The 12664-nt window shown below is 50.9% G+C and overlaps 1 protein-coding gene across 1 annotated transcript; it reads right to left on the reverse strand.

Moving 5' to 3' along the window:
- Window positions 1-182: 182 nt before the first annotated feature.
- Window positions 183-8986, reverse strand: ARHGDIB (Rho GDP dissociation inhibitor beta). The gene is made up of 6 exons (XM_050901722.1): window positions 8950-8986; window positions 5098-5286; window positions 4434-4517; window positions 3484-3560; window positions 1920-1983; window positions 183-974 (listed from the first exon to the last, which is right to left on the reverse strand). The coding sequence occupies exons 2-6, from the start codon at window positions 5273-5275 to the stop codon at window positions 775-777; spliced, it is 603 nt and encodes a 200-aa protein (XP_050757679.1). The 5' UTR covers window positions 5276-5286; window positions 8950-8986; the 3' UTR covers window positions 183-774.
- Window positions 8987-12664: the final 3678 nt, after the last annotated feature.

A 12664-nucleotide genomic window follows, 5' to 3' on the forward strand; every position in this document is an offset into this window, starting at 1 on the left:
ATTCATGAAACCCCTAAAGGAAGCAGCTCTGAAATAATTTGCCTATAGAATTAGGCTGATGTTTTGAAGGAGGGGGGCTATTTCCCTTCTGAAACATGCTTAAGCCTTCCTATAATGCATTCTCCACATACTCATCACTGAAAAACATACTCTACAAAAGAATGTGACACTCATGCAGAAAAGAAGAAAGAAACTGGGTTTATTCTTGGGACACTGAAGTTTTGTTACAGCATCTAGCTGCATTCCCCCTGACTGGTTTTGCCTGCACAAGGATGGATTTTAACAGGGTAGGGCACCAGATACAGACCAGGAGACCATCACGGGAGGTAAGTAATCATTTACAATGAGTCAGAGCACATGGCAAGTGTAACTCAGATAGGGATTTTCCAGGGACCAGTCCGCCCTGCCAGGTGATCTTGTTTCCTAGAAAAGGCACTTCAGGGACCGGAGTTGGTACAGGAGAGATGGAGGCAGCAGGACGAAGTACTGGGAGAGAGGGAGGGAGATGCTTCCCAATTTAACCCATTATGTGTCATGATGGGGCGGTGGTGAGAACAGGAGGGTTATTTTCAGTGTATCAGAAGAAGCAGCAAAGGCCACCTGCAGGCCTGTGCATCGACCGAGGCTGGCACAGAGCCCCGGTGCCCATGGGAAGGGCTGCCAGGTCTGTGGCCGGCCACGGTGGCAGGAAGGAGCAGCGTGGTGGGCATGGCCCACCTGGAGACTGGTGCAGGAGGCAAAGGGATGGGAAGGGGGAAGGCAAACTGAGTGAACTCATTCTGTCCATTCCTTCTTGATGGACAGGTTCCACTCCCAGGTGAGATGGTCGTGCTTGTCATCATCCGTGAAGAAGGACTTGTTGTGATAGGTGCCTCGAGCCAGCATACCCTTAGGAGCCTCCTCAATAGGCGTCAGGAACTCGTACTCCTCTGGCCGTGGCCCATAGCTGCCAACCATGAATGTGGCTTTGTCCACTAGGAGAGAACAATCCACAAGGGATGAGCCCCTCAGGTGGGGAATGATAAAGGAGAGAAGAAGCCACAAGCATGAGTACAGATCACAGACAGAATGGAGATAGTGGGGAGAGAAAGGAACAGTCCATGTCAGCAAGGGGAACACAATCAGTGGAAAAAGTGGGGTAGTGAGGCACAAGGACAGTGGGAAGGATAAATGGATGGACGGGCAGATGGACAGGCAACTCAGTCTGTACCCTCTCACATGTATGTGCTGCTGGAAGGGAGTGGGTACACCCAGCATATGGCTCAAGATCTCTCTTGATCCCCTGTTACTTCTCTTTTCTGGTGAGAAGACACCACTTACGTGTGCTGAATGGGACACTGGAGCCTTAGAGGTGGTTGCATGCAAAAATGCACGTGGGATGTGTGTGTGCAAAATGGGGCTTCCCTCTGCCTTGCCCAGGCGGGGCAGCACTGCACAAAGAGGAGAGGCCATAGGCAAACACAGGGCTCTGCACACAGCAGGAAGCTTCGTAGAGCAGCTCTGAATTTTTTACCAAGTGCATCTGGAAGAGCTTTCAGGGGGTGGGAAGCTCCACACAGGCCAAGCCACTCTACAGGGGGTGGAGGGGAGGTGAAGAGCTCCATACAGAGAGGAAATCTGTGGCAAGCACTGTCTAAGCAGTGTCTCTGGGGACTTTGCTGCTGCAGACAGTGGTGTAAGCATATAGATACCAGAGCTGGCTCATATTGAGTTTGCACAAGAACAGGAAACAGTTGGCCTGGGTGATGCAGCGTGCAGGCTAATGCACTCTGCTGAGAAGTCTTGCCTCCTGCGTGGTGGTGCGGGGGGGGCCTTGGGACCAGGGGAGGCTCTGTTCCAGCCCAGACCTGCAGGAACACTTCTTTGAGCAGAGGGAACACAGGAGTAGGAGCACTGGTGTGCAGGGGGCTCTTACTCACCCTTCACCCCTGTCCGGTAGGTGTGCTGCACATATTTCAGTCCCGACACAATGTCCCTGTTCACCTGCAAGAAGTGACCAGAAGTAAGTGTCAAGGGAAGGGTTTTGGTTCTGTATCTGCCGGTTTTCTCTCTCCTTAGAGACATACCCATCTTGGCTCCCTACACCACTGCTCTCAAATGCTCAGCACGGGACACATTGTGGGGAGTCCTAACATGACTTCTCCATAGGCACCTGGAGACCTACAGCATCCTCTGTGCATCTCCTGCACTTCCCCATCCTTTCCCTGACTTTAAAGCGGACTGGAGCACATCAGTCAGCTTCACAAGACGGGCTGATGAGGACAAAGAAAAGTGAAGCAGGGAGTTCCGGGTTAATAATTTCCATATTGAAAACCAGACATGGGTGACTAGAGTCATCCCTCCAGCACAAACTTGTGGGCAAGATTAGCTGGGCACTCCCAGCTGCCCTCTAAGCTCCATGAGGAGCTGGCAAGTTTCTCCTCAAGAGACAGAGGGACACAGTTTTGCTCATAATCTTTCCTCAAATCTCTCATGGATAGCTTGGATGTATCCCTTGCTGTCCCCCTCCAGCATACGCTGCCTCCCCACAGCACTACTCAATCTGGAAGCAAGACAGGCAGATCTTTTTACATCCCACGGGAGAATTCACATGGTGCCAGCTCTTACCAGCCTTGGGACTGAGGGAAGGAGTTAGAATAACTTGTCTGGCTCCAGGCATCTCCTGTCAACAGGACTCAGATACAGATGGAAATATTTCATAGCACAAAGGAGAGCTGGAGGTGTCTCTGGGGACAAAGTCATCTCTGAGAGAGCAAGCCTCAGAGAAGAAGGGATATCTTTCCTACAGAACCCACAACATTAACACTTTCCCTCATCAGTTTCAGGAGAACTATCCTCCTTCCCTCTTTGCTTTCTCTGCCAAGCCCAGCTTTGCCTGCAGCAAATGTTTGTGGGGATGATCACTTCAGTGCTGGATGCCACACTGCAGTGTGGCCAAGTTTCGTTTTCAGCTGGAAACAGAAGAAATGGCTGACACACTGGTTAATGGGAGAGGGGGAGAAATGAGCCCGTTTGGGTATATCGTGACCCAGAAGAACTCGGGTATCTGCAGCCAAATGCTATAGTATTAAATCTTTTTTATGCATACATGAAGCCCAGCAATGCTGACTGAACCAGTACTTCATGGAAAGACATTATCTCTTCTCTTCTCCCTGTCCATTCCCACTTTGTGTGAAATAAAGATTTTCTGGTGGCTAAAAAGCCAAGCCAAACTCAGCCAAAACTACCCACCTGGCTTCCAAACCACCTGTTTTTCACCATTGTGAGTGGACAGAAAGCAACTTCTTCCAAGGGGCAAGCAAGCAGAAGCAATTCCCTGGAAATACCCGGTCCCTTGTTGGGTAGAACGACACCTGAAACTAGGGGAGCTTTACAAGGGCCCAGCTTTTGGGCAGGCATGCTGCCTGGCTCTAGTTATCTGATAGACTGCTGCTGACTGGCCTCAGCAACTGATGAGAAGCAACAGAAAGGAAAACAACTCACTCTGAAGTGGATCTTAACTCTGTATTCCACTCCTTCCTTTAATACAAAGGTCTCTTTCTTGAGTGCTTCAAGGTCACCTGTAAGGAGAGGATCAAGCTGTTAGCTAGAGGTGTCACAGCAAGAAGAGACCACGTGCGGGGGGATGGGGCTGGGATTGGTGTTGGAGATGAGCATCCCTTTGAAGGACGGCACACCTGCAAAATGAGTACGCGGAGCTCTGTATAAGCAATTGCACTGTGAGAGCACATACACAGAAACACCTGGGTGTACGTATGTGTCTGTGTCCACATCTATGAAGACAATGCCTAAACAAACACAGGTCTGGGCACATATACACAAAGATATTTATGCACAGACTCATCGTTAGGCATCTGCAGGAGTGTGTGCATGCTTCACCCATGCCCAGCCCCGGCTTGGGTGAGTGGAGCGTGTTTCACAGCTCCTGCCCGGCTTGTGAGGCTGCCTGGGCTCTGCAGGGCTCTGCGTGGTTTCAGTTGAACAGGAAGCCTCTCTGCTCCTCCAGGCCCAGCTTCCTCTCTCTGCAGAAAAGCCCATATAAGGTGAAGCCTGGTTCTCTCCCCATGTCCCCAGGAGCAGGAACCGCAGTATTGCTCGATTCTGAAGTTTCAAAACAGCCCATTACCCGAACGCGTGCACATCCCTTTTGCTTGTGAGGTCTCATTGAAAGGAAGTAAGAAGAGAAGGCAGGAGAAACCCAGGAGGTCCTAGAGCAGGCTAGATGAAGAAAAAGACTCTCGACATTTTTCTCTGTTATATCTCCTTTTCTTTTTCATACATGTACACCTTAAAATAAGAAACAAGGCTAAGATGCCCTCAGAGTTCCTCTAAAACCCACTGTAGCATCCCAAGGACAAACTCCCTTTCAATTTGAAGCATGCCAGGGCCTTTGCTTGTTCCCCTTCATGCCCAAGGACAGAGTCTGTGCCTACCTGTAAGGTCCATAGTGATCGGTCCTGGAGCAGAGTCACATACCAGGGTGAGTCGGGTGACCACCACATTGGGAGCTGTTGGGTCTGCAGGTAGGAAAGTCAGGGGGAAGCTGTCAGCTTGCAAAATTAAATGCAGGGGGAGGGAAACAACACTGAAGAAACGGGGTTGCTTTCCCACACAGAAACTGCACTTCATGAAACACCCAGTAATGCCAGGCTTCTCTTAGCACAATAGGACCACGCATCTACCCCAGTCCTTCAACATGGATCCATTCAGCCTCCATCCTAATACCTAGAGGAGGTCTTTCCACTACAGGAAACTCCTCTCAAGATCATTCTGAGCAGCAAGACCCCCTTTCAGCATAGGCTGGTCCCCTCATGTTTCTAACCCCTCAGGAGTCCTCCAAGGCCCACACACCTCCCACCACAAGTCCCTTTCCGATGCCAGCACTCCCTAGTAACCTTACACCTAATGCTCACAGCATCTTCCCTGCTTCCTTTACATGCATGTCTCTACCTGCTCATCCCCAGTCCTCCAGCAGAAGCAGTGCATGTGCCTGGTCAAACAAGCTCCCTCTTCTTTGAGGCCAACTTGCCCCATCCCCACAGCGCACTGTTGTGATGCATCTCCCTAGTCCCTTCCTATCACCGTGCCCCAGCCTACCTGCTACCACAGGTCCATCTCCCAGCAGGGACTTCTTGTACTTAGCGAGGCTTTCATCATCCTTGTCCAACTCTTGCAGCTCCTGCAGTGTTTTCTGGGGAGGAGGTTTGTAGTTGAGTTTCCCATCCAGCTCATCATCATCTTCCTCCACATGAGGTTCTTGGGTCTTCTCAGTCATGGTCGCTTGCTCTGGGTAACAGAGGAGGGGACAGTCAATGAGATTGCTCCGGAGGCGGGTAGTGTCCCCGGGGGCACTCGCTTTGAGCACAGCGTGGCTCAGTCCCCTGGGCAGGCAGGCACCTGCCCAGCGCCAAATACAGCAGGATCGTTACAGGCAAATGGCGACGGTGATCAGCTGCAATCTCGACACTGCTGTGCTGATATTCTGGCTCAAACACAATCCCCCTCTGCCCCCGCTCCTCTCCCTGCAGGCACCACGCGCACACGCAGACCTACACCATTCTTCCCTCCCGGGGAGGAGGTATGGGAGCGGAGGCTGAAACCAGAGTGATTTACAGCCACTCTGCAGCACGGTTGCTGGCCAGCAACCCTGCAATTACAAGCCACCGTACAAGGTTTCAGCACTTGCCAGCTATCTTGCACAAAGAGCCACTGCCACACACAGACATGAATAAAGCCAAGGCCAGAGGTTTCATTCACCCTCTCATAACAGGTTAAAAGCCACGGTCAGGCAGCATTTCATACAAAGATCAAATACCTGACAGCAACTCCCTTACATTAGCAAATTAACTGAAGCCCTCAAGGAAATGCACCCACAACAGTCTATCTGCCGGCATTCCCAGTGCTTGCTCCCAGGAACAGCTCACTTCACGCACTGATCAGGTTTCCTTCTCACTGAGGAAGGAAGCGTGACAGTGACCACATCCAGCCCAGCTGCAGAGCAGCCCTGCATACCTGCACTGCATCAGTGGGGCTTCTCGGAAAGGAGAGGCAGGATGGCTGGAGCCCGCAGCCACGCAGACAGCACAGCTGGGACATGCGCCACTGAACACAGGAGGGCAGCGAAGCTGCTTGGGAGGCATCCCAAATGGGAGCCAGAGCCGGGAGAGATCAACTGATGGGCAGCCAGGAGGAGGGCAGGGAATGGGGAACAGGAGACAAAGGCAGGAGAGGTGAGCAGTGCTGTGCCAGGTCCCCCTTAGTCAGCTGCTTGCCTCACGGAGCCAGCCACATGGTCCTAGCCTCCTTTCCACTCTTCAGAGAAAGGCTGAAAAACAGAGCAGTGCCCTGGTGCAGTGACGGTTGTTGTAAATGGCCAAGCCATTTCTTGCCATTTGGCAGCAAGGAGATTTGGTCAAGCTACACAGATCATTCAGTTCACTTCAGCTTATCCTTACATTAACTCTTTCTCAGAGGCTGTCCCTGCTAAAAATTCCCCTTTTGCCTGCTTATTTGCAATTTCCCCAGCAAGCCCGTTATCCCTCTCTGCAGCTGTGCCCTTAACATTTGCCCTTGCTCCCAAAAGTTAAATTGGGAGCTACCAGAATAGTTTTCTCATTCATTAAAACAGAAAGGAAATACAAAAGAAGTATATGCAACAGTTCAGGGTGAATCAGCAAGTGTCATCAGGCAGCAATGAGCAATACGCAGACCTTCCAGTGCAATCCCAGCACGGGTGAGACCAGTGGAAAAAATTCAAGGAGGTGTATATTGGCATGTTACAGAGGCACAGAGAAGGACCAAGGAGCACAGGAACAAGAAGACTCAGTCAGGCATACTAATGGACAACGGCTCTGATGCAAGACTACTTTGCAATGGCATTTTGTGGTGAGTCAGGAACTTGTGCAGAGTGGGCAGCTGGGAAATAAAAGGGAATCCCAACTCAAATGGACAGGAAAGAAAGCACATCCCAGCAGCTGAATAACCTTGGCTGAGTTCATGCTCAGCCCTAGGAGTGCTAAGGATCTATGTACCATGGGAAAGGCCCTTCAGCTTGTCCTCATGAGGAAGGAAACCAGAAGCTCCCTCATGAAAGCAACAATTGCTCATACCCCACCGCTCTGCAGCCCCAGCACAGTCACCTTACAAAGCCTTGCGATCCCCTCAGTGCCATCCCACACTCGGCACAGGAAGAGGACGTGATGAGCCGTGTCAGCCACCACCAGACCTTGCCTTCCATTTGGGCTCCAGCTGCAGATCTGAGTCATTTTCACTCTCCCAAGCTCTCTCGCGATACTAGGCTGCATCTGCCACCACTACAACCACAGAGCAGAGCTGCCTGCCTGCCCCCATCCTCCACGGGGGGTTTTGTGGTTTATCACAGGAGAGGGAGAGACCCAGGCGATGGAGAGAGAGATCTCTGGCCACACGCAGAGAAAAGACAGAGAGTCGGGGCTGGACCAGCAGGTTGTTTCCCATCCCTCAGACCTTCCCTTTGCATCACACATGCTGCAGAGACTTTCCCTGCCAGCCCGTGGGGGTGGCTCACTCAAGGGGGGACGCTTTTAGGCTCTGAAAACCTCCCAGAGAGGTGGAGAGGCAGACCTGCTGTGCCAACAGCAAGAGCCTGAGGGGAACAGGACCAGACAGGCTGTCTGGACTGAACAACCCCTGGGTCACATGCATCTCAGGATGGCACCAATCAGACCCAATTCTGGCATTTCTCCCCAAGTTTTGGACCTGACCCTGCCTTCCTGCCAAATTCCCAGGCAGGAGGTGACCAAGAGGAAAGCTCACATCTCAGCTGCCCCTGCCTCTACTCACTCCAGCTCTGGGACAGGTTCCCTCTGCAAGCTGAGACATGCTACTGGGCTCAGGCACCAGCGCTTCCCCAGAGTGAGCATGTCAGTGCCCAGTGCCCAACTGTCTGGGTCCCTGGGCTCCTGTGTCACTGTCCAGGCCAAGGGCTGGGCTAAGACGGAGATCCCCTACAGTCTTCAGGCCACAAGCCTCATTAAAAATGAGAAAATTAACCCTATAAATGCTCTATGCAAGGAGAAAACTGGGTGATTTGTACCCTGCCCCGCCACATTTTTCTTGCTTTCCTGCAGCCCTAATCCACAGTTGTGCATCACCTGCACCTCTGATGCCTGGCAGCACCCACAAAGCAGCAAAGAGAGGGGCAGGGGCAGGGCTAGTGATCTCCTGACAGAGAGAGAAATGGCTGCAGGAGGCGAAGGAGGAATCATGCCCTGCCAAGGGGTGCAAGCATCTCTCAGCTAGGCTCTGCCTGTGCCGGGGGTGGGTGGCTGCCCTCGCACCTGCAGCAGGAGGCGGCGGGCAGGCAGCAGATGGGGTGGATGGTGAGCACCTCCTCAGCCCCCCATGCCGCCACGGGACACAAAGAGGGGTGTCACAGGGGCAGCATTTTATTTGCCCTCCCTCTGTGCATTACTCCCCCAAACCACCCCCTGATCGAGGGCTTATCTCCAGGAAGCGGGTTTGGCAGGGAGGAAGCAATTTTCCGCGATGGGGGAGTAAGCCACTGGCCCCACCAGCGCCCCCGGCCCTGACCTCCCCATCCCACCCGCCTCGGGTGGGAGGGCAAAAAGGGAGCCCATTGCCCAGCCACCCCCGGGGACCGCCGGGTACCACCCCGCAGGGAGCGACACCCCCCATCACCCCCCGGGGCCCTCCCGCCACCCCGGGGGCGCGGGGGCTGCCTCCCCTTCCTCTGCCCCTCCACCCCATCACAGCGCAGAGCCCAACTTCCCCCTCGGATGCAGGCAGGGCCCTGCCCGTCTCCCCGGGCAAGGCTGGGTAACGGAGCCAGCCGCCGGGAACAAAGGCGCAAAGTTGCGCGGCGCCAGGGGAGACCAAGCCGGGGATGGGCCCGCTGCTCTCCCCCTGCCCGGCTCCCCGCGTCCTCCCCTCGCCTGGGCTCGTACTCACCGGCTGAGTGGCGCCTGCGGCCGGGGTCCTCCTGTGCTCTCAGCGCTCAGCTTTGAGCTTTGGCAGTTGGAGCAGGAAGGAAGTTGGTGAAGAGAGAAAAAAAAAATAACACACGCAAAAAAAAAAAAAAAAAGCAGCCGCCGCCACCACCACCACCAGCCCACTCGCAGAGGAAGCCCTGCGCGGCCCCGCATGCTGCAGCGCTCCGCCGCCTGCCTGCCCTGCTTTGTCTGCGCGCCCGCCTGCCCGCCTGGCGCTGCGCTCTTTTTGCGCAGAGGTGCGCAGGGCTTTGTCTGCGGAGGTGAGCCCGGCTAGGGACGCGGGAGTGCTCCCCGTGCGCGGCTCCGGGCTCTCGGTGCGTGCTGCTGTGCCTGCGACCGGGGGGGGGGTGTCTTTGTTTTTCAACCCTGGCTTTTATTGTGTTTGTTTTCCTCGTGTAATTAAGGTCGATTTCAAAAGCTGGCCCTGATTTATACCGATTAAAATAAGTGGAGAATCAGGTTGAGTGTATTCCTGCATACGTGGGGGGATATGGGGGATATGGGGGTGTGCAAATGGGGGTTATTACTGATGAATCTCATTTTTCCTGGTTAACACATGCTACCTGCTGCACTTAATCAGCTAATTGTTCCCAACTCCCAGCCATTTTCACACAAGCAGTTTCAAAGATCAGCTACCTCAGGAACAAGCTCTCATTTCCCAGGGATGCTTAAATGATCAGAACGATTTTACACCACTTGCTTTCTGAAATATCAGCAGATTTTCTCTTTCTTTTCCACTCACAGAGTGCCCACTTAGTTCTTCAGTCACATAAATCCTTCACACACACAATCCTCAGTGCAGAATTTAAGAACAAATTAGATCATTGGTTTGCAACCAGCAAATCTGGATCTACAATGACTGATAGACTGCTCTTAATGCATTTGCAGAAGCAAAATAAGCAAAGCAAATCTATTGTCTATGGGCTTAAATTCACTGCCCCGGATCCACATGTCCATTAGAAAACGTTTATCGTACGCAAATTTTTAAAGGTTGCAAACAACTGAATAAGAGGGCTCTCCTTCAGGGATGGACAGATCTCAGAAGAGGGGGACCGATTTTCCTAGCCTACCATTGCTTTCATTTAGGCTACGGGTGGCACTTTGATTCTGACCTCATGCATTTCAAGGGACAAATACAGCATATGTCTGGCTGGCAGTGGATTTCCATTTAGCAGGGGCTGTAGCCTCAGAAACATTTTAAGCCTCCATGAAATAGCTTCACCACCAAGAGAAATTACTTTATTCTCTGCTGCTCTTTTTCACTGCTATGCTAACCCTCCCCGTGGGCCAGTGCAAAAGAACTGAGCTGCACACAGCACTGAGCTGAGTTTAAAACGTACCTGGCAAAAATATGTAAGCAAATGCATAAGTATATACCAATGAGTTTTAAACCCAGATAGGTTTCCCAATCCTTGTTGATGATGGCCAAATGTGGCTAAACCCTTGCGCTAGCACAAGAGAAGGAGCTGTGTGGGACAGGGATGGGGAAAGGACAGAGCAAATTCTTTCAATGACAGTGCCATGTTATTGTGGCTCAAATTTTTCATGTGAACAGTCCTGGCTTGGGAAAGGTGTGAAGAGTTGTTAATTATGGGGAGCTTTGAGAAAATGGTCTTGTTAAGCAGCCCCTGTGTCTTGTACATCAACTTCTTGTCTTGGTTCCTGTGCTGTCTGGACTAACTCTCTGATTTCAGCAGACTTCCTAATTTGTACTGGGAGACCAGAACACCCTTTTGGCTGGGAGAGTGTGTGGGTTGAGGTTACAGTTCGGTCATGGCTTGGCTTGAGATTTCCTTGGTTTTAGTGGCTGTGTACAGAGACACCAGTGCAATCATAACTCTAGTGTTATTATGATCATTTTTGCTGGAGGATATTAGGGTTTACCTTTCTCTCATTTTTTTTTAGTTGGAGATAAATACCAGACTGCCTGTGTCTTTGTGTAGCTATTTGCACACTATTTCTAAACGTGTGTGAGCATACATCAAGACCACTATATCCACAAATGTGCATAGAGGTATAGGGATGTATAGCTGTGTGCCTCCATAGGTATGTACACTCAGCCTATATTGGCGTCTGCCTAGCACACAGGAGAAGGAGATTTTACTCCTAGATTAGAAATTAGCCAGTATGTAATCATGGGAAAATCATGTCATTGCTCTGTGCTTCATCTTCCTATTGCTAAGAGGGGTGAGAAGGAGCTGCAGACATTGGATAGGCACCATGCCGAGCAGATGGGAGCTTAGAAGCCAGGCATCATCCTTTGGGTCAGCATATCCAACATCCCGCTGGGGAACCACGTCATTGATCTGCTGGAAGAAAAACAGGTTTTGAACCACGTTGGAGCAGAACATCACTGAAAGCAAATGCCTACCACCAAGTGTTTCATCTCTGACAAACCGATGCCATGCAATGAAGATCATCTCTTGGCAGACATTGTCCAACTCCAGCCAATTCTTATGTTTGTGACAGAAGGAGGCAAGGACAACAGCCAGAGTATACCTGCTTTATTGCAAAAGAAATGGTAATATTTCAAATGTGTTCTTAGTTGGAAAATAATATTTTCTACTTAAAATATTATGATTAGGTCTTATTTATTTTGACCCCACTGATCACAGCTGGTTGTACAATTAGTTGAAAACATTAATACATTTGATCAACCGCTAGTGTCTAAACTTATTTCAAGTAAATAGCCAAAAGCTTATGCAAATTTTTAAATGCATATCCTTCAACTACACAGCCTTTACTCTCAACAGTCATATTCTGTAGCACTTTATTTGACCCAACAAATCTTGAGATTTCTTAAAAATTGTAAGATTGAAAAAATTAACCATGGCATTTTTTTTCTATTTGAGTTTGGATTGCTGCCATAAGCTGTCCAGCATTTCTGGATTTGAATTTTTTAGATTGGTGGAACATTGCTGCTGCACGCTGCTAAATGTCATCTCCATCTTCTGCAGAAGAGGTGGCTGCATTTGAGGAAAGGAACTATTTTATGGCCTTTAGAAGTGACCAATTCAGGAAACCCTCACCTGTTAGAACCCTTTACTTTCACCTGCTCTTAATTTCCAAAACCATCTAATTTAGAGCTGAGATTTCCCAGGCTGGAAGCTCTGAGGGGAAAAATAAAAAGAGATTTCAGTCCGGGCAGGGAATCCATTTTTGTAATTGTAAGAGGCCCAATAGTGTAATATTTTTTAGTACTGCTCTTGTAAAGTGGTTTGTTTTGGAGCTACTCATTTGCATTTGCACTGAACTCAGTACATATAGTGTTACTAACTTAGATTTCTCTCTAATGAATAATGTTGCTGAATCCTGTCACTGTCATGAGCTTTGCCTCCCCCTCAAGCTTTTTGCAGTCTCCAGGAAGACTGCAGGTGATACACTGGGAAGACAACCTCATGGTGCAACAAATTCACGTCAAGAGCTGCTGCAAGGTAAGCATCAGTTTCGGCCGTGGATGACCCCCAAGTGGGTGTCCCCAGATGGTGTCCCTCACTACGTGCAGAGATGGGAGGAGGTAATCCGGGCCTGAGAGAGTCACGAGGTGATGAGCATGGGTGAAGATGACAGGTCAGGGAGCTCAGACACGAGGCCTTTCCCTGCCATATGAGGGGGCATTCACTGCATCACAAGGTGCCACCCAACTCCTTGGTAAACCCAGCACTGCCTCCTCT

Source organism: Gymnogyps californianus, chromosome 1 (assembly GCF_018139145.2).
Source record: "Gymnogyps californianus isolate 813 chromosome 1, ASM1813914v2, whole genome shotgun sequence".
Lineage (NCBI taxonomy): Eukaryota > Metazoa > Chordata > Aves > Accipitriformes > Cathartidae > Gymnogyps > Gymnogyps californianus.

Bases quoted from the DNA above. Each gene is read 5' to 3' on its own strand.
- ARHGDIB (XM_050901722.1), bottom strand. From the start codon at position 5,275: ATGACTGAGAAGACCCAAGAACCTCATGTGGAGGAAGATGATGATGAG. The intron at 1,984-3,483 runs GTGAGTTGTTTT...CACTTCTTGCAG, and splicing joins GAGTTAAGATCCACTTCAGA to GTGAACAGGGACATTGTGTC. The intron at 975-1,919 runs GTGAGTAAGAGC...GTTCTCTCCTAG, and splicing joins CTACCGGACAGGGGTGAAGG to TGGACAAAGCCACATTCATG.